Genomic DNA, 23,703 nt, shown 5'->3' with positions numbered 1-23,703 from the left:
AATTTTGGAAAAATGTCAATGTGTGAGTTGAGGATGGCTTGTTGTTGATTTTGGTACATTTCGAATGATTTCAAAGAGAAGGGTTGAAATTGGCATGTTTTGATTGATTTTGAAGAGTTAAAAGTGGCTTGTTTTGAAAATGGCACTTTGTGGTTTTGAATGAAAATATGGTTTTTGGACTATGGATCTTTGATTTGTGCCAAATCTGTTTAGAAATGAAATTAGATCCGGTATGTCCATGCCGTTCGAAGAACGGGTGAAAAATGATTTAAAATGAGAGAGTTATGACCGTCGGAAGATTGGGGGTTGAATCTGTGAATTCTGCAGCTTTTAACTTAGAAAATTTTTAGCAGAATGACCCCTCGCGCGTAGGCGCACTTGGCGCGTATGCGCTGTTTTTCGAGAAAGCATCATCCACGCGTGCGCGTGGAGTGCGCGTACGCGTGGCCCTGTTTTCATCCTAAAGTTGATTTTTGAGTTTTAAAAGCCAAATTTCATACGTCTAAGCCTCCGATCTCACCACTTATGTCTTAAATCATTATGATATGCCTAGCATGAGAAAAAGGGCTAGTGAATATGGTAACTTGCGAGTGAAGCAAGGGGAAAAATGAATGATCATTGAGGATCATAGATGATTATGTGAGATGCGGAGAATGGCGGCGGAAGTGCTTGTTATGCCATGGGCCGAAAGGCCGTTATTGTTAATGAATTGGCTGGTTATGGATTTAACTGTGAGCTGGATGGCTAGATTATTGCCGTGTTACGGCGGAGCCATGTTTATGGCCAAGTATAAATGCATATATGCTGTTGATTGAATTGTGAAGGTTTGCACTTCCACCATTGGAGATGAGGATTTCCCTGGGTAGTAGCAATGGCTAGCCACCATAACCCCTTTTTCTACAAAGGCTCCTAGCTATAATCAATTATTCATACTACTATACGTACTAAATTTTTGTTTTAGAGGTCGTAATACCTTGCCATCTCTGAATTATGACTTAAGCATAAGACTCTGTATGGTAGGGTGTTACACTCTACATCTTCTTGCTTCGTAAGGCAGGTGAACTGGTAAATGTTCTATCACATATAAAAAAAATGGGGAGATTATTCTCTCTAACTTACCCAATATGATGGGGATATTCTTCTCCATGACCAAAATTTGCAAGCGATTAGTTCTATATCTCCTTTGTAATAAAGCTTGTAGCTATTTATGTAGCAATCAATTTTCGCTGAATCTAGTCTGAGTCTTGAAACTAGCTTCTTAATCTCTTAATGGTTATGAGGATCCTAATAGTCCAGGCTGGTATTAGCTCATTATAAATGGTGGCCCATTTATCAAAGGACTCTTAGGTATGGTTTGACCCAGATTTGATACTTATTATTCTAACACAGACAGACAATTTAGAGTGACTGTAACCCTCAAAAAAAAAATTGTGCGAAAGACTCTAACAAATGATAAAATTTAGCCGCTTTTGAGTTAGACTCTTCCTCGACATTTTTTGTAACTTGAACATCAACTGCATCAAATACCATTTCATTGTATCTCTTCTGGTTACTCTTTTAATTCATATTTTCATGTTTGCCTCTCTAACCTAGTTGACCCTCCTTGACTAGCCCTCAAACCTATTTTCAATACATGCAGACCGATTGATTTTCTATTCATCAGCTTCTCCGTATTTAGTCCACACCTAATATTGATCCTTTAACCAATTATGATAATGATGTAGGGTTATATTTGAAGCCCCAAAGCACTTATTTAGACGACATTTATAGCATAGACACCTACATACCCCTTAAGACCTATAAGATTCTATGTTGAACACATATGCAACAACTTAATCAACTCCCTTAAAGAACTCAGGTTTTATTTCTCCCTCCCTTACTGTCATTATCTCTATCATACATTCACAAACAATGACTTGGAATCATTTTACCACAAACAACCTAGAATTTAATAAATAACACACATTATTAAATTTTTTAAAATTTGGGGCAGAGTTTTGGTTATAATTAGTAACTTCTACCAAATGTAATTTTTTAACTTTTATAAACCAAACATGTCTTTAAATAGTTTTAACAAAAATTTGGCAGAATTTTTCTTAATTCAGAAACCTCCACCAAAAAATTCCTCAATTTTCACAAACGAAATAATTGCAAGCATAAATTAAAACAAATAAAGATTGAAGCAAACATAAAATTCTAGCTATCTTAGTGTGCATCCCTTTATTATTTCACAATTATTCTTCAACAAATAAGGATTTCGAGAAAGCGCCATTAGGCAACTTTTTTCCACTTTCTTCTTAAAACTCTATCATAGAAAAAGTAAGTCTGACATAAAATTTAAATAATTTAATATGTTTAAAGTCAGAAAATCAACCTTGGTACTATATGAACAATCAACGTATTTTATCAGTACGAATAACCCAAGATTATAGCTACACCACGTTCAAAAAAAGAAAAGAAAATCCTAAAATAAAAATAAAGTTAGTAAAACGCAAAAAATAATAAAGGAAATTAATAACATTTCTTAAAGCTTATAAAAATTAGTAAAGTTACTAAATTCTAACTAAACACTAATTACTTTAAATCAATTCAATGATAAATCCTAAATCAATCCAAATTAAACACTAATTACTCAAAATTAATTTAAACCATAAACCCTATCCAAAATTAACCTAATTTAACAAAACTAATATCTTAACCTAAATCAAACTTTGATAGAAAAAACTAAATCCTAGTTACTCTATACTAATTTAATTAACCTATAGTAAACTAATATATTAACTTAATTTACTCTTAAACAAAAAAGTAATGTTCTTATAAACCATGAATAATGAATAAATAATGGCATTTCAGTCGGTTAAAACGGCACTTTTGAACCGCCATTTTATCCCTTACAGAGTGGCTTTTGATTGGTTAAAATGTCATTTTTGAACTGCCATTTTAATCCTAACAGTGACATTTTTTTATCGTTTAAAAATACAATTTTTACCCTGGTTTTTATCGTGTTAAACAAATAATATTTATTATTAGAAATCATAATCCATAAACAAAATATTATATAACTCATAAACAAAGTATTAAACATAATATATGATTTTTTAGTATTAGAAATCAAAAGTAATAACTCTTATACAAAGTATCAAACATAACATAATTTTTCAACTATAAATGTCATAACATATAACTCTTAATACATAAAATCTCCATCATATTTCATGCTGTGCTGTTGCTTGCTCCAGATGACCTACTTCCTAAGTCTTTTGGCGATAAAATCTCACTCTCTTGATTCAATTCCTACAACAAAAATATAATTTGAAAACATAATAAAAAAGAATAAAGTAAGACAATTTGCATATTATCCAGAAAGCTAATGATATTATCCAAAATGTAAGAAAATACCATTGGCAGAAAACCAAAGCATGTGTATTAAGAAAACTGAATAAGCTAGGAACATGAACCATTGGCATAAACTAAGCCACGGAAGCAGCGTGCCTAAAATACCAGAAGCCTATCTTTCCAGGCAGATCAAACAGCATAGTATCAAACCAGTCTTCTGCTTGGAAGTAATGATATAATGATATAAAGAAAAAGTAAGGCAAAAGCATATAAACATACCATATGAAGATACTACCAATTTGCAGCTGCTGACGACTTGACTCGGGAGAAATTTACAGCTGTCGATGTGTCTTGGGACATTTTTCTGAATTACTCATGACATTACTCTAGGACATTTTTTTGAATGTTTCACTGCATAGAATTAAAGGAAGCCTGTAAGTATGCTGTATTCATATTCCATAAATTGGAAATATCAGTACAGAGCTACAAAGTAATAATCTACATAAACTAATTCTCTCATGTGCCAATTGCTTAATGAAGACGTATAAATAATTGTAAAAGTAAAAGATAAATATAAAAAAAAACAAACCAAAGCACAGAGGAATTTCAAGTTGAATCCGTCTTACCGTGATACCCAACACATAGGATTCCATCTTTCAGGACAAACTGCAAAAGCAACAAAAGCCCGCAAAAATAAAATTGAAACAAAATGGATAACTCAGTACTAGTTGATTTTATGCTAATGGATAAAACCAAAAGAACTTACAGTCACATAGAGAATAGTAGATATTTTTTTCTGTTATGAACCGTCCATTATGTGTAATCATGCTATATATGACCAAAAGCATATGCTTAGGTAATATAACAATAAACCACATAACTGAAATGAACACTAATAAAATAATAGTACAGCAGCAAGAAGCATCACCTGATTCCAGGTAGTTTGAATGGATAATCTGGAAGAAATTTGATCTTTCCATGGTAATATCCACCTAAAAATAGGACAACGAAAAAAAAACTGTAAATACCACAGCATTGATACATGAATTCCCAATATGGCAATTTGGCAACAACTAAGTCTTGTATCCCTAGTGGGATCGGGTGACATTATCATGTTTATATTCAAATGCTAATGAGTTCATAGATTGGAATATTTCAAATGACAAAAGACAAAAAGTACTAAAATATTTGAGATACTAATGTTCAACTATTGCTATATTAACAAACCTGCAAAAGGCTTTCCTTCAATTCCCTCCAACACATAATCTGAGTTTTCAAAATCAATGCCCAGACAAAAAGGAAAAAAAAAGATTGCAAAGAGTTAACATTATAAAATAAGCTTACGCCACTCAAGAATATCATTTGGTGAGGGACAAGCCACAACATGGGAAACAGGCTCCTGCAAATTCAAAATCAAATTAAGCACCATCCAATTGACATTCTTTTAAAATCTATCCTCTGTTTATCATTTCTTTTCAAACAAAAAATTCCACGTGAATTGAGTGAACTTTTAACCAACTTTAATTTGTTTATAACACCTCAAAATAGCTGAGAATCACAGCTTCAAAACAACTCAAATTTTAAAAAGTTAAATGAGTGAAATTTAACCAACTTTAATTTGTTTATAACAGTAACAATGCATTCTAATACTTGTTATTAATTTGATCACATTCTCAGCATCCAAAAAAATCATAATAAATTAGCTAAAAAGGTTAGTAATGACAAAAACTTTGGAAGCAGCAAATGATCTACAACTGATGGATACTAATAAACATATAACTGATTTCTATAACTGAAAGTTCAATAATGAATCTAGAGTCATGACAAAGCCAAACTTTCTAATCAATGCACAGTCACGGTATTATTAGCTAGCTAAAACATGTTCACATGTGATATATATAGAAATTAAAATAGAAATTGTGTTCACAAAATTTAGAGCCTAGCTCATAATATATGAAGTGAATTGAATTCCTTGTTTTGGAACAAAACGATGGAGATAGATTTAATTTGCAATGAGAATGTAACAATTCTCATGTACAAGCTCAAAGAACTGAATTTAAATTCTCGCGTGAATTCAATTCCAGGATATTAAATATGATACCAATGCAAACCACATAATTGGAATTAGAATTCTAACTCTAACTCTTGAAGGAATTAAATAGCATAATATATATAAACCCTAATCTTTGCATATTGTGCACCTGTTGCTACCGCCGCTCATCCATCTGCGAGACCCTTTCTTCTCCATTGTGAGTAGTTTTTTCCCTTGAAAATCACAATCAGCATAATCACAATAAGTGAAAGGCATGAAGAAGGTAGAACAGAAACAGAGAAATAAGTACCGAACCATTTCGCGATGAATCTCTGACCGAAGATGCCGTCGAACATTTTGGTAGATCTGATTTACTGGTGCGACTCAGTGAGCAAGCATTCTCTATTTTTTCCTACTAGATCATAAACTAGATCTAAAAGCATGAAGTGAGAGGAAAAATCAAAAGAAGAAGATAAAATAGATTACCTATTGGAAGTGACAGAGAAGGCGCAACCAGATCGCAGAGCTTGTTGAAGGCAGCAACAATGACATTGTTTGCAGCGGCGACGCCGGCGGGAGATGAGCTGCAATCGGTGGCAGTAAAGAGATGTATGAGAGAGGTGGAAGATGAACGGCGACAAGAAATTAGGTTTGTCATTCACATCACTCTTNAAAAGGGAAAAAATAGGAAAATGACTGCAAAAAAAAATTGAACATTACAACGGAGATTAAAACTGCTGAAATTAACCAAAAAAATGGCAGTTTTATGGACATGCCATAATATTATTGCCATTTTAATCAATATTTTTTGTAGTGTTAGTTATACAAATAAAGTGCAAATTTTAGGAAAATGAGACAAATTCAAAGAGAATCAATTAACATATCATGGCAAATTAAGATTCTAAGTAATCCACTAACATGCATATGTATATCTCTCAAATGGTATATCTATTTAAACTTATACAATTCAATAACTTACAAACCAAGTTGGAGAATTTGTATCATAAACCATTAATCTATGAACAAAGAATTACCAGCACCGGAGACCTCTCGTCTACAATGCAAACCAATAAAAATCGAGAGTATCTAAACCTCAGGTCGTCTCTCAATGAATCGCAGGAAAGTGTGCATATTATTGATTGAGGTATTTTGTGGTTTTTATAATAAGAGACAAGAAATATAAATAACAAGAAAGTAAACTAACAACTAAGAAAGGTCTTAGCAAGAGGTGAGAATTGGAATTTCTATCCTCATTATCTTTCTCAATTGTGATGGTAATTGTCTTTTGCTCTCACTTTGTTATCCTCTAAAATTGAAGAAAAGTCAAGTGAGCAAAGTCAATTCTAGTCCGCAAGTCCTAATAAAAGACTAGCTTTAGTGGAATTCAAGCCAACTAGCAATCCTTAATCACCAATCAACATTAGATTTTGACAATTCAAGAGTTTTCAATACTCAACCCAAGTCAAGAGCACAAAATTCTACTCTAAAATCTAACCAAACATTTTATCAAACACTTGGAAGGCATAAAAGAAAAGCATGGTAAAATAACAAGAAATAATAAAATCTAAAATTACCAAATATAAGAAAGTAACAATAATAACTCAATCAAACAATAAGAAACATAAAACCTCAAATGGCATTAAATAGAAATTAAAATCAACAAGAGTTCAATAATATAAAAGTAACTAAATAAAGGAAATAATAAGTAAAACTAAGAAAACAAAGATGTAGCAACAAGAACTTGCATGAAAACTAAATCAAGACAAGAAATAAATTAAAGTCTACTTAACCTAACATTATTTAATTAACAAAATAATTAACAATCATCCAAAACACCATTAACTCAAAATAATCCCTAAATTAAAGTCTACTTAACCTAACATTATTTAATTTCTAATTATACTAAATTAATATAACAAATCCTAAGCACACTTCATTAAAAAATTTAATAAAATATCTAACAAAATTCTAAACAAACAAAAATAATATGAAAAAAAATACAAATACTATAGAAAAATTATCTTTGATGGTGGCTGTAGAATGGCAGAAGCATGGTGCTGACAGGAGGCGGCAGTGAAACCTACGGTCGTGAAACTAGGGTTTAATAATACAACAAGCAATTAAAAGAAAAAATGGACAACAATCTTACCTTTGGTGCAATACTAGTGGACCTCAGCGGCGATGATGGTGACAAGGTGACGATCTCTGACGGCAAGGGACACCAACAATGGCAGCACAACGGAGACTTTCCATTGAGACTCCAGCAGTAGTGACGACGACATGCTGATTTACGACGACAATGTGGCTTACCAGCAGCAACAACAGCTCCAGGTGGTGGCGGCGCAACCTTCTTCAATTGAGTAGAGGGTGAGAGATGAGACAGAGATGAGAGAGAGAAAAAGAAGAGAGAGAGAGAGTTTGCAGAAGTGAGGGGGAGGGGTTTCATGTTTGAATTTTATCCAAATTTACCGTAAAAAAAATCCGAGGTATTCGTTGTTGTCAAAATGCTGCATTTGACTAAATCCTATTACAGTCGAAAATTTTTAACAGAAATTTGATGCGAAATTCTGTGCTAATAAAAATGATTTTTGTGCCTTTATTTACCATTGGATGTAGTTACAGAATTTTAAATCCGATGGTAACTTATTCGAGGGACGAATTTTCACTTATAACCATAAAAAAATCCACTGTTAAATCCGTCAATAATATCCATCACTAAATTCGACAATATTCGATGTATTTCTTGTAGTGATAATCATTTAAGGATGAAACATGCTTGTCAATCGTGGAAGAAAACATAGAATGATAAGGGAATATTGATTCATCAAAATTTTCACATGTCTAGCAATATAAATTTTCTTCCATTTTTTTCATACATTTATTATCTTTATGGTGTGCATCATAGCCAAGGAACAAGCTAAGCTGTTATTTGTAAGCAAATTGGACCTTGTTATAGGGTCTCAAAAATAGACAGCAAGCACATCCAAAGATTTTGAAAAAATTATAATCTCTAAATTGTTTGAACAACAACTCATAAGGACTCTTATTACTCAGAACAGGAGGTGAAAACCCTGTTTATGATATATATAGCACTTGTGAATACATCTTCAAAGTCCATTTTTGTAATGCGGTGATACTTCCTTTCTACACTTCCTTTCTACACTGCCTTAGTGAAAAAATTCTATGCATTTGTTAGTTTGCAAGGATTTAAGAATGCAACCACTTTGTTTTTCTATAAAGACTTTATAATTTTGAGAGTAATTACCAAATTAGTTTCCGAAGATTTTAGAATTAGACATTTTAGTTCCCAAGAAAAATTAATACACAGATTAATCTCCAAGGTTTTACTCCGACAGATAAATCAGTCCCCAATTTATTTTCCGGCAGAGTAATTTCCCAGATCAGTCCCCAAAAATTTTAAAAACGGACATTTTAGTCCCCAAGAAAAACTAATGTACAAATCAATCCCCAACGTTTCTCTCTGTTAGATATAATAGTCCTCCGTTCAAAAATAAAATAAAATAAAATAAAAATTATTATTAATTACACAATAATATTGTACCATATTTTTTTATTTAATATAATCAAAAGATGTCCTATGTAAAAAAAATATATGTTTGTATTAAAAAATATGTATTAAAAGAAAATATTTTAATTTGAATTTATATTAAATATATTTTTTTAATACATACATATTTTTTAAAATAGTACATCTTTTGATTATATTAAATACAAAACTATCAAGTCACAAAAAAAAAATACAAAAATATCAAATAGTTTTAACCTTGAATTTCTTAAAATAATCTCTAATAATTTTATTGAGTATTACTCTAATTTTGAAATGCCACAATGCTTGAGATTTATAGGAGCTGTGCCCCATATATCCTCATAAACAAGTTCCAAGGGAGTAGAATAAGCTGTATCTGACGTAGGAAAATGCTTTCTATGCATTTTAGACATGGAACAAGTTTCGCACACACATTGCAAATTAGAAATAGCAGTAGTGAAATTATAATTGTTTCTAAGAACAATACTCACTACACTATGATCTAATCTCTTATGCCACTTTTCAATTTCGTTGCTTTTGTTGGATTGAACATTACAAGAGTACTTAGGATTGGTACATATATTGGAAATAGAAAGAATTGCAAGAAGTTGGAAAAGAACATACATTAGAAACATCTGAATCAGAATTAGTATGATGGACAATTGCTTTATTACAACAAAAATCAGAAAAGGATTGTAAATTTCTAGGAATTCTAAGATTCTCAAAGGTGTAAATTCCATTTTCAGAACCTCTCTGAAGAAGAAGCTATTTGGAATCCTGATCACGAATCAAACATGCATTAGGCCGGAATTTAAAATAAATATGATTATCAGCTGTAAATTTTGATATACTTGATAACTTTTGTGTAATTTCAGTGACATGTATTAAATTATTCAATTGATATACAATGTTAGTGTTTGGATAAAAACTAATTATACCAGAAGAACCAATTTGTATACCTACTTCAATACCTACAAATGATTTATCAGAATCACGTTGATTTGGGGAAGATGTGAGCAAATTTGAAGAGTCTGGTGTAATGTGAAAGAAAAGACTCAACTTCAATTACACGAAGAGAGTCAAGGCATGACATCAAAGAGGTAATGTACGTTGTGTGTTCCTCAGAGAGGCCATCAACGATAGCTTGGACGTGGTCATCTTCTTGCACCACACCACCAATTGAAAGCAAGGAAATAAAAAAATTTTCTTATCTTTGCCAAATATTCGGAGGCAACGCTAGTTTTCTTCACTGATTTAATTTGTGATTTGAGACTTTGCATTTGAGTACAGAAAGAACTGGTGAAATATTCATCAACCTTGGCCCATACTTCATGAAATTTGGTGAGATGCAATACTTTGTTTTTTGTGACATCAACAAAAATTTCTATTTTTTTTTATTTTATGTTTTTTTTTTCAAATTCCTCTTCCTTTTCTTTATCATCATCTTCTTCTTTTACTTCTTTATAATCTCTTTCTTGTTTCACCATTCTCTAGAACAATAAAAAAAAAAACGAACAATATGAAACAAAAGTGATGAATTTAAAAAATTCTAAATTAATTTAATGATGATCAAACATTATTAAGATAATTAATTACAAAATTATTAATATGAATATTAGTTCACAAATTGTTGATTAATAATTTTGTGGTGTGTATATTTTTTTGGTTGGGCTAAAATATAATGATCAGCTTGGTGCAGAAAATATTTTAAATATTGGCTGAATTATTGTTGTACTATTCGGGCCAGAAAATTTGAGAAGCAGGCCCAATTGTTTCTTTGGTAAAAGACCAAAAAGGTTTGGTCCGAATTAAAAGAGAATGAGAGAATTTTGCATACTTAGTTCGGTTGCTTTATTCACTCCTCGGATTGGAATTCAAATTTGATTTAAATGAAGTTAATGCAGACATTGGTAACATGAGAGAGAAATTGATATTGATTTGATTACCATCATTAATGACACACACTACTAAGCAAAAGAGAAGTGGAAAATTTAATTCATTTTATTCTCTTTCTTAGTTCTATTGAAAGTTTTTCAATTTTCTCTCTCTTCTCTCTCAAGTTTCGGTCACTTCTTTGTCAGGAAGAAGGATGAAGAAGCAAGCCATCAGAGGTAGAAGTAGAGAAGCTAGCTGCAAGCAAGAAGCCATTATGATGATGGCATCAAGAAAAAGAAGATCCATAGTAGGATGTGGCTGAGATCTTTGCCACTTATGGTAAGAAGTGGTGAGGAAGTATCAAGCTCTCCATACCCAAAAATGGAGAAGATCCAATTTGGTCAGAGGAAGAAGATCCCTTGGAAGCATGACCCATCTCTACTTTTGATCAACCACCACAGGAGGTAGCTACTGTAGCTACGTGGAGGAAGAGGCAGAAGATTAGAGCAGGAAGAGCTGTCAAGCATCAAGGACTCATCAAGGGTCAGGAATCCTTCTTGGGGAGCAAGTCAAGATGGAAGGCCCGGATAGATGAAGCTTGGTGAGAAGGGGTGACAAAGAGGTAATTGCATGTTGGTTTTAGCGTTCAGTCTCCTCTCCTCTCTCTCTGGCCGAACCGATTTTGTTTGAAGAAGAAGAAGATTAGCTCGGTTGGACCGGTTTCAACCTTGGAAGCTTTCCCTTCTATAATAAGGGTGAACAGCCAAGACTTGAGAAAAGGGAGAAAAGAGTGAAAGCACAGAGTTCTCATAGCTACCCAAGCTAACAGAAGTTCTTCTCCTTCAATATTTTTCATGTTGTATTTTTCTGTTTAGTTTTGTCTGTCTTGAGTCTCATGAAAAAAGACAAACAGTGAGATTTGTATGAAAAAGTCATAGAGCGGAAAAAGGCAGAGTATACAAAATTAAAAGAAAAAGCCATAGATGTCCTTAGAGGTCCTTTGTACATCTGTGTTGTGTTTCATGATTCTGTGGGAATCCCCTTCCAAGTTGGGTTAGCACTTAGCAGTTGAAAGTTTGGTAGGTGACCAAGTCAAGTTCAGGATTGGGGATAGATTCTGGACTTATCCCGGATAGGAAAGGTAGTTCCTAGGGAGAATTGGTGTCTGTAATCTGTTTGATTATAGTGAAATTCCATCATTGTTGTGATGTAGACTGGATGTAGGCTGCACTACACTTAATAGCTGAACTAGGATACTTCTGGGTGTGATTCTTTCTCTCTCATCTACTCAATTTCTGATTCTGTTTGTAGGAGACAAAAATTGAAAAATATCTTCTCATTGGTTACGAGACAAAAAGAAAATGTCTCTTGACTATTTACGAGACAAAAAGTAGAAATATCTCTTAAAGCGTTTTAAAAAAGGGCAGCAAAATTTACTCAGCAAAAATGGGCTAAGATTCACGCCCTTCTCTTAGCCATTAATAAACTATCAAAAAAAATATACTGCAATAAAAAAATACAGCAATAGCAATAAAAGAAGAAGGAGGAGAAAGAAACACTAAAAAAAAAATGTATGATTCAAGCATATATTGTGTTTTTTTAGCTGGATTTGACCCAATATACTAGGACTTGATTATCAAAAATGTTTGTATGTATAGTAGTACTATTAATATTATTTATTATAAACTAATTTAAATTAGTCGAGTGGTTAATTAGTTCATTCGTCCGCTTAAATAAGTATCAGAGTTCAAATCATACCTTGTACATACAGTAACTCATTATCCAATGACACATAATTAAATGGAGTTTTGATCTGTCATAAATTAGTCTGTCGAATTGGGGATTACAATAAAAAACTAAAGAAAATATATTATTTATTATATATTATTACTTTTATGTGAGAGTAAATTATCAAAAATATTTTAAATAATCAAAACAACAAAACTATTTGTAAAAGAGTTAAGATTGTGACGATAATATAGGCAAAACACATCGTTCTTTTATAAGCGATAAATAATCTTTATATTTAGTAAATAAAGTGTGCATTTTATTTAAATATTATTTGTGAAATATTTTGATAACTATTTAAAATGTACGTGAAAATATTAAAGAAAATCTTATTTTTGGACCTCTTTTTTCAACTTTTAAACTTTTGCCATCCAAAAAAACCCCAAAAAAATTTACTTGATATAAAGTTATAAACTCACCAAATTTAAAAGCACATTTTAATAATATATATCTAATATTTGGTATTTTTTCATATTTTAAGTTTTATTTTGAATGTTTTCATTGGCTTAATCTTTCAGAATTATTTTTGTTAGCACCTAATGTATGGCCGATACTACTATTTTTGTCATCTTGAAGATTCTGCCTCTTGAAGATTACTCTCTCTCTCTCCTGTCTCCTCTCTCTCTCCGGAAAAAAAAAGGGTGCATTTCCTTCTTCGTTTTCCTTCAAGTAATAAGATATTTGTGTATGTAAATCATAATCACAAATTCATAGCATTACTCAAAACCTTAGTGGCTACTAGGGACAACGACGTTGGTATATATGTTGCCCTACCATCTTGGCGATGATTAACTACCTTATCCTTACCAAATAATAAATAGTGAATGACACTCTATATAGCATTTTTTTTTTCATTTCACTGGTGCAGAAGTTATCTATAGATTGAACTGTTGGAGATTGGTAATTAGCTAGAAAAGAGAGAATCTGCATCCTAAGAACTAGATACAACATAAACATTGTCATAAGCTTCAGGTCTCAGGATGCAAATTACCTCATTCTTACCCAATGTTGATTTTCCAATAAGATAGAACAAGGAGTAATCAAAATCTTTTAATTATACTAAAAAAAAACAAATTTAAGACATGAAATTACTTTTTTGATGATTAAAAACAAATATATTTTAAATTTTTAAATATTGGTGATAACGAAGACGTAATCTGCATCCTAAGGATTAGATACAACCAAAATATTGTTCTAAACCTCAGGATGCAGATTACCCCATCGTGACCCAATAATAATTCTTCTAATAACGTAAACTTATGGAAGAAGAAGGAAAGAACTACGATAGCAAATTAAATAATAATCTACTGAAGATTTCTATAGGTAGCTTGCTTTTGTAGTGTCTTTGTGTTGGATTGAAAATCATTTGAATATCATGGAAACTTATATATAGTTCTATAAGCATTTATTCCTCAAATGTGCTTATATTCTTCTTGAACTATTATGAGCTATGCTGGTCCTTACTCTGTCCTTTCTGAAAACGGTCTTTTGGTTCTAAGCTTGACTGATCTTTTGAATGGTACTTTAATTTATTACATACATTGCCATAAAAAGAGTTGTGCTCTATATGTGTAAATATTATAAACGAAACATTCTATACTTCATATATTATATATCTATTATTACTAGAATTGAATGGGACGCATATTTAATTTAAAGTATAGTTAAGTAGAACTAATTGTATTAACTCAAAAAGCTTCATAACAATATAAAAGCAAAAGCTCATGCTAACCGTAATAATTTTTCTATTAACTTTATACAAGTATCCTGAGGAGAATTAGCTAGTAGCCACCATGCTGTGAGACGAAGAATTAAATAGCTTCTTCATCAATCTGAATAATTTGTCCACTAGTATAATAGAAGCTAATAACGATAAATCAATCCAAGATACAAAATTCCAATTTGAAACACCTTTCCTTTTCAATTCATAATGATCTCTTTTTGGGACCGATATCTAGATAAATCAACATGCATATGGAGTAGATGCATCACAAAGCAGATTCTTATAAATGATAACATACATAATGTAGTACGTTCACCAGAAATTAAAATCATAGGTATTTTATTGGATTGGACATGTACTATATATGTGTAACGTAATACTATTTGTACACTAAAATCAGTTACTAAAATTAGCCACTAATGTATTTATATATAAATACATGTATAGTTTAATTTATTTTTAATATGTATTTATATTTTAGCATATATTTTATACTAATGGCTAATTTTAGTGTACATATAGCATAACTCTAATTATAATATGAGTAATAGTAGGTAACCAAATTTTTTCAACCAACATCCCTAATATTTTTAAAATTATTTTATTTATCTAAAATTCTAAATTTTATATTATAAATCTTTGATCTTAAATTATAAATTTGAACATTATAGTTGACTATTATCAGCTAATTAAAAATTAGTTCTATATACTTAATGGTCGGATATTTTCGCCAAAAAATTTGACAGTAAGTTCAATTTTGTTTTAAAATATTTTTTGATGAAATTAATGGTGAAATTCTAAAATATTTATTTAAATTTATTATTTGCATAATTAGTAGTTAAATGTTAAATAATAGAAGTCAAATATATTAAACTATTAAGTGTACGAATAAAATAAAAAATCAAATAACAAAGGATATAATACAATCAAATAGTGTTTCAAAACACCCTAATAACAGAAGGTCGTCATCATCGTCATTGTCATTTTCGTTGTCCTGCTGTTGAGGCAACGGCTTAGTGCTCTAGCAGCGCCGCTGCCACCAGCGTATATCTGATCGTCGTACATCCGCTGAAGCCGCTCCAGTTCCCGCTTCCACTCCAATTTGAGGTCATCTGTATCTGTCATGCGTGAGAGGATTGCCTGGTATCTATCCTTAGACTCCTACAACAGTTGAGCTTGTTGGTGAAGGCTTTGGGTGAGGAGCAACACCTCAAACCAATAACTTAATCAACAACATCTCAAAACATATTTTAATTAGAATAAAAACAAATCAGAACTAAATAACGAATACCAAATTATAATAACATATCAGAAGCAAACTTATAATAATAAATCAGAATCAAATAAAGAACACAATTATAATAACAAATCAAAACTAAAATAATGAATACAAAATTATAATAACAAATCAGAACCAAAGTTATAATAACTTACAATAACAAATCAGAATCAAATAATGAACACAAAATCATAATAACAAATCATAACCAAAATTATAATAACAAATAAGAATCAAATAACGAACACAATTATAATAACAAATCAAAATCAAAATAACGAACATAAAATTATAATAACAAATCAATATCAATATTATAATAACTTATAATAACAAATCAGAATCAAATAACAAACACAAAATTATAATAACAACTCAACACCAAATTATAATAACAAATCAGAACAAATCAAAAACAAAATAACGAAAAAAAATTAATAACAAATCAGAACCAAAATTATAATAACAAATCAGAGCTTATTCCTATTTTAATAAAAGGAGAACTTCAGAAGCATTACCTGAGTACCAGTGCCGAGAAGAAGAGGGTGGCAGAAGTAGTGGCAGCAGCAGCGGCAAAATCCAACAGTAGCAACGGTGACGAATTGCGCCGACGAATAGCCCCGACAAAGAGGAGGCTANGATTCGCAGTTCGAATTTTGAGCAAATTACCGTCAGATTTACCGGCGGATAAAGTCGATGGTAACATATTGCGGGTACCAAAATGCAGCGTTCCACTAATTGGATAAATCCGACCATAAATGTCGCACATATTTTCCCCCGTTTTACCTTCAATTATTACCGGAAAATTTATTGTCGGAAACGAGAATCCGCCAATAATATTTTGACACTATGTGTAACACTCTAATACTCAAATCCTTATGCTTGAGTCATAAGTCAATGATAATAAGGTGGTACAACTCTCAAGGTGGATTTTTAATACATAATTATAAGTATAATTAAAAGGAGTATTAATCGAGAAGCCTGAAAAGAGTAAAAATAAAATCGCGAAGTCGTATCGCTCACGTATCGACAGCTAAAAGTTAAAGCGTGAAGTCAAAAGCGTTATAAGGATAAAGACATAAAGGAGAATAAAAGAAGGACAATATATAGATATATAACATAAGTAAATAGCCACTAGTCGCAACCCGCGAAGTTTAGACCGGCTAGAGTACAGTATGAAAGTAGTTGACAACAGTATCTCCTAATCTCTCTCAAAAGAACATAAGAGCCTCTATAGGCAAGTTCAAAAGAGTTCAATACATAATATAAGCTTTTCCAAATAAAGGTGGAGAGATTCTAAACAAAATATAAAGTAGAGAATATAAAGATCTTCGCCATCTCTCAGATGAACCATAGCTCACTTCTGAACACCTGGACCTGTATCTAAAAAACAAGAGATATATACGGAATGAGAACCCCCGAACTATGGGTTCCCAGTACGGTAAAAGTGCCAAATAACTACAATGCATTGTAATAAAAACTCACTAAGCATCCTAAACTTCCTTTCACCAAATATTCATCCTATGTTCTCGCTAATCCATAAATAGGCAACTGTCATAAGGGAATGCTAAATCTAGATCATATCTTTCATGCTTCTCAACTCTCTCTAACTCTCCAGTGAATCAGAATCAGAATCATAAACAAAACCATCACCAATTATTCTGTCTCAGCAATTCTATATCGTTACCTCATATCCTCACATGGAGCAAGTGAAATCACTTCACTGCGTCAAACCAGGGAGCTCAGTTCATCTCATTCAATAATCAACATTATTCGATCACATCATCAATTCATCTCATCAAGAACAGCCCTCAGCGTCCACCAACACCAGCATGAGGGACCTCTCAGTTGTACAAACACAAGCAATACAGGCAAGTAATACACAATTAAAGTACAAGTAAAATAAGTAGCACAAAATCAGGTAACATAACATATATGATATAGCAATCCAAAACAAATAGGCAAACCCAAACAATTCAAACATATGCAAATGATGAATGCCTACCCTATGGCTAATGATATCATCTGTCAATTATATAGCCAATCCGACAAGTCCTAGTAGCTAACCATTGGACTTTCCCTCTGTCATGCATCCCAAACTCGACTTATTCTCAATCATAATCATGATCATAATCATAATCATACAACACCCACACTGGTGTTTATCCACGGGGTGAGCTCATTCGAAACTTTTACAGTGTTTGGCCACACTTACGACATAGGGTCAGCAGAGTATCGAGTCTCAACCTGGAGCACGTGGTGGCTAGTCACTGCTTTCATCCAGAAAAACTCGTATCTCAGATAATCATTCCACATTCATTCATAACATTCCATAATCATTCATCATGACCATATCGTCATTTATACATCATATGATTGCACATTTATACATCACTCATCATAACTCGGGGCAAGTGGGGGTGGAACCACAACCCTTGCATCCACCCGGGGAGCCTTTATACTAACCAACCTGCAGTAAGTGGGGCGCAACCACAACCCTTGCATCTACCTAGGAGGTACGTTCTCATATGCCTAGGAGGAATCAAGGAGGGGATCCTAACCTCTCACCATCTCGCTGGAGGTGATTTTACAATACCAGGAGGAACAAGAAAGGGGATCCTCACCTTCCTTCATCTCTCTGGGATCGCACTTCCGAGAAAGAGAGCTCAAGATAAAACAATCATTCAAAGTCATATTTTTATTCCCATCCATAAATCAATATTTATCATAGCCATATGGCTCATAACATAACCCATAATCAGCCAATAATCATTATCAAATATAGCCCTTTGGCTCACGGCATACACCGCACTACCATCATCACCCTCAGCAACTCATATGGTCATCATTAATCATAACTCATCATTAATTCTCCCCTTACTTCGTCCACAAGTTACCACATCTCCTAGCCTATTCCCATCTCTAGGCATACTATAAGTATTGAGGACATAAAGGGTGAGATTGGAGACTTAGAAGTCTGGAATTTAGCTTAAAAACTCAAAATTAGCTTTGGGGTGAAAATGGGGTCATGCGTGCGCGTCGCTGATGTGCATGCGTGGAAAGCGGGAAAGTTATAGTGACGCGTACGCGTCGCTCACGTGCACGCGTGGATGGGAGAAAAATAAAGTGACACCTGCGTGTCAACCACGCGTACGCGTGGGTGCGGTTTGTGCCCCACGCACAAAACCAGCACAATACCCACACAACTCTTGGGAACTTTGGTTGAGCACTTGAATCAGTATATCGACGCGTATGCGTCGGCTAGGCGCACACGTGGGGAGTGAAATTTGAAAGTGACGCGTGCACGTCGGCCACGCCTACGCGTGGGAGTATGATCTGCTAAAAATTTTACTAAGTTAAAAAGCTACAGAATTACATTTTTAAACTCCAAACTTCCAACACACATAACTTCTGCTACAAAATTCCTTTTTCAACTATTTCTGAATCGTTGAAAAGATCATTGAATAAATTTTCATAAAACTCCAATTTTGAAGAATCCCAAACTTCGTAGACCGAGTTACGGACTGCCAAAGTTGGTCAAAAATTAGTTTTTACCCAAAAAATAGAAATCATCAATTTTTCTAATGTTCACAAGCCAAATTTATTTCCACTCATCCAAATGACCACAACCCAACCACATTCACATAATTGCACTCAACCAAACCAAACCTACCTCCTCTACACAATTTCACAAAAAACTATCAAATTTCACACTTCAATTTCTCAAACCTTATTATTCAATAACCACACCAATTATTCACACATTCAATATCTAAAATCCATCCAATCTTTTATATCATCATACAATACACATATCAACTTACCTTCCTTACCTCTTTCCGGCCACCGGCCCAAATTCACAATTTAAATGCATATTCCACAAACCAATATTTATCATTCAATTAATCAAATTCTCAACACACCAAACATACAAATTCACACAATTCTCAACTCAATCATCGATTCTCATTACATAACAACTATACATATTAGTACCAACCATTTGCACAATCCAAACTTAATCCTAGGGGCATCTAGCCTAGAAATTATCATCACAACACACGGTACTCAAATGAAACTTAAACCGTACCTCTTGTAGCCAAAATAATTGAGCTCCTTCTTGGAAGTCTCCACCAACCCTTAGCTCCAAGCCTCACCAAAGCTCCTCAAGCAACACCAACCTCCCAATTGTGCACTAAAATCACCAAATACACTAACATAACCAATTTCACATATATACATTAACCTAGGATTCATGAAAATGATAAATCACAAGGGTTAGAGAGTTTCTTACCTTAACCTATGAAATTTTGTGATGAATATCACCAATGGCTTATACTAGAGCACCCCTAAACAATAAAAATCACAAAATTTTCTCAAAACCCAAATCAAATTCGAAATACAAGGGAAAAAACGAATTTGGGCAGAGGAAAGTGGATTAATTACCATAAAAATTAGATAGAATTGTAGAGGATGAGAAGAGCGACGCATGGCTGCAAACGGCTCGTCAATCGGAGTTCCGGATCAAAAGTTATGGTGATTTAAAGATTGAAATTGAAGTTGGAACCCTCACCTCTCACCTCTTTCCCATTTTAGCGCCCCAAGTCCCTTTCTTTAGGGTTAATGAGCTGAAATGGTCATAACTAATGTTTATATATGTTGGGTCTTGAGCCCACTTGAGCTCGGTTCACTTATTTTTGTCCGTTGGCCCAATTTTGGGCCAAAACCTTTAAGATTAGAGTTTTAAATCGCATTTTAAATATTTTTACTTTCTCTAATTATAAATCCTAATTTCTTAGCCTTATTTACTTATAATTAATTTTTCTCGGCTGCAGTACCAGATAGATCTCAGTCAGTACTGCCGGTCAAGATTCCAGTGCGCGTTTTTACGCAGAGAACTATGTTTTTCGACTCAGAAAAATTCACTAAATCTAAATATTATATTTAAATTATCAAATTCTGATCGCTAGATTTTCTAACCATCTTCGCTCTTATTTAATTTATTATTTAATTAATTACAGTTTGACCGGGTTCTACACTACGAATTCCACGCTGTGTTCGGTAAAGACGCTGCTATTCTGTGACGTTAAGTCCGACAGTATTCAGTGTTTTTTTTGTAGTGTTAGTTTGATTGGGATCAAATTTTTTCAAAGAACATCAATTAAATTATTTTAATCCTAAATGAAAAAATATAAAAAAATTAATTTTTAGTTAACTAACATTAGTCAATTTTCTTTTGAATTTGAAAAATTCTTATTTTTTGGAGGTTTAGAGTTAAGGGTTTTTAATTTATAAATAAGTTTGAAAAAAATTGGCCTCCTAGCATTACTCATTGTAAAATTCTAAATTTTAAATTCTAAACCTTAAAATTTAAATTTTATATTCCAAAATCTAATCCTAAATCTTAAATTTTGAAAAATAAAAGTTAAAAATAATTTTATAATAATAAATTTGAGTAATATTAACTATTTGAAAATTAGTATCCTCTGTTTTTTCTAAAAATTATAATTGATTTTTTATAATTGTTAATTGATAACACAAACATTCATATCTGTGCAAATTTTAAGTTTATCATACTTTACTTTTGCGCTTGGTTAATCCGGCTATGTGAGTATTGTGCTAATTCATATGATGTTCAGCTTGATTGGATTGTTCATATTGCTGAAAAATGCAAAAGAAAAAAAGTGTGAGATTTTGGATTTTGAGATGCAAAATCACTCCTAATAGAATCTGAAAATAATTTTGACTTATTCAAATGTTCTAGTTATGAAAACAGAAACAACATATCCATATGGTTTCTATGTGTTTATTTTTGTTTGTGACCTTTATGATTGTTTTGGGGATTAGGGGTTGCTGGTGCTAAAACTTGGTTAATTTTGAAGCATTGGAAGAGTCTTGGTCTTGCAAATATTACTGTGAGCTATGCTGCTAATTTCGCCATCGTCACTGGTTGCTATTGCAGTAATTGTGTGATTTTCTTATGATCAGATCCTTATCGGTTAAGAGTTTTGTAAGTATATTTTCGTGTATTGTGTTTTATTATGTTGTTGTCGTAGATTATAACAGTCTGTTGCATTATACTATTTTATACTATTATATGGACTTGGATCCTTCTTAATTTTCACATAACAGAATTTTGATGAATCAATATTCCCTTATCCTTCTATGTTTTCTTTCGCTACTCACAAGCATGTCTCATCCTCAAATGATTTTGATAACACTATTTTTCAACTATCTATCCTTCAATCCGTTCCAACTATTACGTGACCCCATCTACTAGTACTTCTTTTATAGACACTTCCTCAACTAATCAACTATAGTTACTAAACTTACCCTCATCTATCACCCCTGCATCATCTATTAGGACTAGCTAGCACTCCTTTCTTATATAGTACCACACCTACTACCTCACTAGACTCTACCATTAATATTGGTGGAATTAAAATTGTTCTTTCACCAATTTTTCCATCCAACGCTCCAACCAACACTCATTCCATGACAACCAAATCAAAAGTCTTGTATTGTTAAACCAAGAACTTTTAAAGTCACTACTTCTATTACACACAATCTTATCAATCACACACCTAGAACAATGAATGAATTCTTATAATGTTAACATTGGAAACGAGCTATGGACACTGAATACCAAGCTTTAGTGAAGTGTAGAACTCAGGTAGTTTGACTCAAAAGATTTTGATGTATAAAATAACAAGAAAAACGTTGAGTACTGTCAGATTATTATTGAAAAAAAGATGAAAATTCGACAGTACTAGAATCACTGTCGGAGTGAATCAGACAGTATAAATCTCACTAGTAAATATTTACCGTTAGATTTTTTTATCCGATAGTAATTACCGTCGGATTTTGCGATGGATTACCATCTCAGAAAACCAATTAGTTTCTGACGAATTTTTTCGATGGTATTATTGGCACCGAAAAATGTTGTTTCACGCACTATTACTGTTGGATTATTCCCACAGTAAATCTGATGGTAATGTCAACTTTTTAAAAAAAAATTGAAATAAATGGTCAATTTTAATTTTAATTTTAATTTTATTTTTCATACAATTAATGGTCAATTCATAAATAATGAAAACCTATTATTTAAAATAAATTAAAAATCAAATATATCAAATAAATACAATGAAACAATAAAACGAAACACTAATAACTACAGATCTAGGTAGTCCTCGTCGTCGGTCCCGTGGCCTTGAGTCGACAGCAAAGAAGGCAATGATGTTTGTGTGCCACCAGCAGGGTTGATGCCAACAGCGCGCATCTGGGCCTGGTACACCTCCATCTGAGCCTCCATATGCTGAAGCTGCTCTTGTGACTCCCTCCACCCCAACCTAAGCTCATCCGTAGACGTCACACAGGTGAGGATCTTCTGATACCTCTTTCGATAATCATTTAACACCTGAGCCTGCTGGTGAAGGCTGTGTTGGAACTTCTGCACCTATAGTCTCAAATCCAAGCCTTCCTCAGGCTCAACGGCTCAACTAGTGACAGAGCCTGAGGACGGCCTCAACATGGAGATGCGGAAGCTGCTGGCAAAGAATGACCCCAACCCGTATATGCGGTTCTTGTACGGCGCTGAGGCGGTTTATGCATCAGCATCTTTAGCATTTTTCTTGGTCATTTGTTATAGAGAATTAATGACTTTTGCTTGATAATTATGTGTTTTTATACTTTATTCAAGTGGTACTGTAAGTGCTTTGATTTTTTTATAATTGTAGGTGAATGATAGCAAAAGGGAAGTAAAGCATAAGCAAAGGGAACCAAGAATTGAAGAAAAGTACAAAGAGAATTCGTGGATGCTGTCAACCTTGACCTCTTCACACTCCAACGAACATAACATGAGCTAAAGTGGTTCAAATGATGCGGTTCCAACGGCATTAGAAAACTAACTTTCAGGGTTTTTTAACGATACATAATTGTTAATAGCTTCTCTCTGGCTTCATGGCGCTAAATGCCAAATCGCGTCCCACTACTCATTCTTCTCGGGAGGAGCAACATTGAACGCCAAGAAACTAGCGCTAAACCACCAGACTTGCAGCCTAGGACCCAAAAAATCATTATTAATGATAAGATTTGATTTCCAAAAAATTAGAGATATGTTTGGA

At 32.9% G+C, this 23,703-nt stretch overlaps 1 protein-coding gene across 15 annotated transcripts; it reads right to left on the bottom strand.

Annotated features, from left to right (window-relative positions):
- Positions 3,076-6,033, bottom strand: LOC107639413. 15 transcript variants are annotated; one of them, XM_021121247.1, is made up of 9 exons: positions 5,855-6,033; positions 5,684-5,770; positions 5,538-5,601; positions 4,681-4,735; positions 4,564-4,602; positions 4,103-4,328; positions 3,963-4,002; positions 3,616-3,747; positions 3,076-3,294 (listed from the first exon to the last, which is right to left on the bottom strand). In XM_021121247.1, exons 1-8 carry the CDS (start codon positions 6,024-6,026, stop codon positions 3,723-3,725), a joined length of 708 nt encoding a protein of 235 aa, XP_020976906.1. In that variant the 5' UTR covers positions 6,027-6,033; the 3' UTR covers positions 3,076-3,294; positions 3,616-3,722. The 15 variants fall into 15 exon arrangements, 14 of the variants coding, with proteins under 14 accessions (XP_020976906.1, XP_020976907.1, XP_016198388.1 ...); XM_021121248.1 differs by having other exon boundaries at positions 4,265-4,328; XM_021121251.1 differs by lacking the exon at positions 3,076-3,294 and having other exon boundaries at positions 3,724-3,747; positions 4,103-4,164; positions 4,265-4,328.

Source organism: Arachis ipaensis, chromosome B04 (assembly GCF_000816755.2).
Source record: "Arachis ipaensis cultivar K30076 chromosome B04, Araip1.1, whole genome shotgun sequence".
NCBI lineage: Eukaryota > Viridiplantae > Streptophyta > Magnoliopsida > Fabales > Fabaceae > Arachis > Arachis ipaensis.
The sequence above is the reverse complement of the archived record's forward strand: the minus strand, read 5'-3'. Positions and strand labels throughout refer to the sequence as shown.

Bases quoted from the DNA above. Each gene is read 5' to 3' on its own strand.
- LOC107639413 (XM_016342902.2), bottom strand. From the start codon at position 6,026: ATGACAAACCTAATTTCTTGTCGCCGTTCATCTTCCACCTCTCTCATA. The intron at 5,602-5,683 runs GTTCGGTACTTA...GTGATTTTCAAG, and splicing joins CAGAGATTCATCGCGAAATG to GGAAAAAACTACTCACAATG. The intron at 4,003-4,102 runs GTAAGTTCTTTT...TTGCTTTTGCAG, and splicing joins CTACTATTCTCTATGTGACT to TTTGTCCTGAAAGATGGAAT.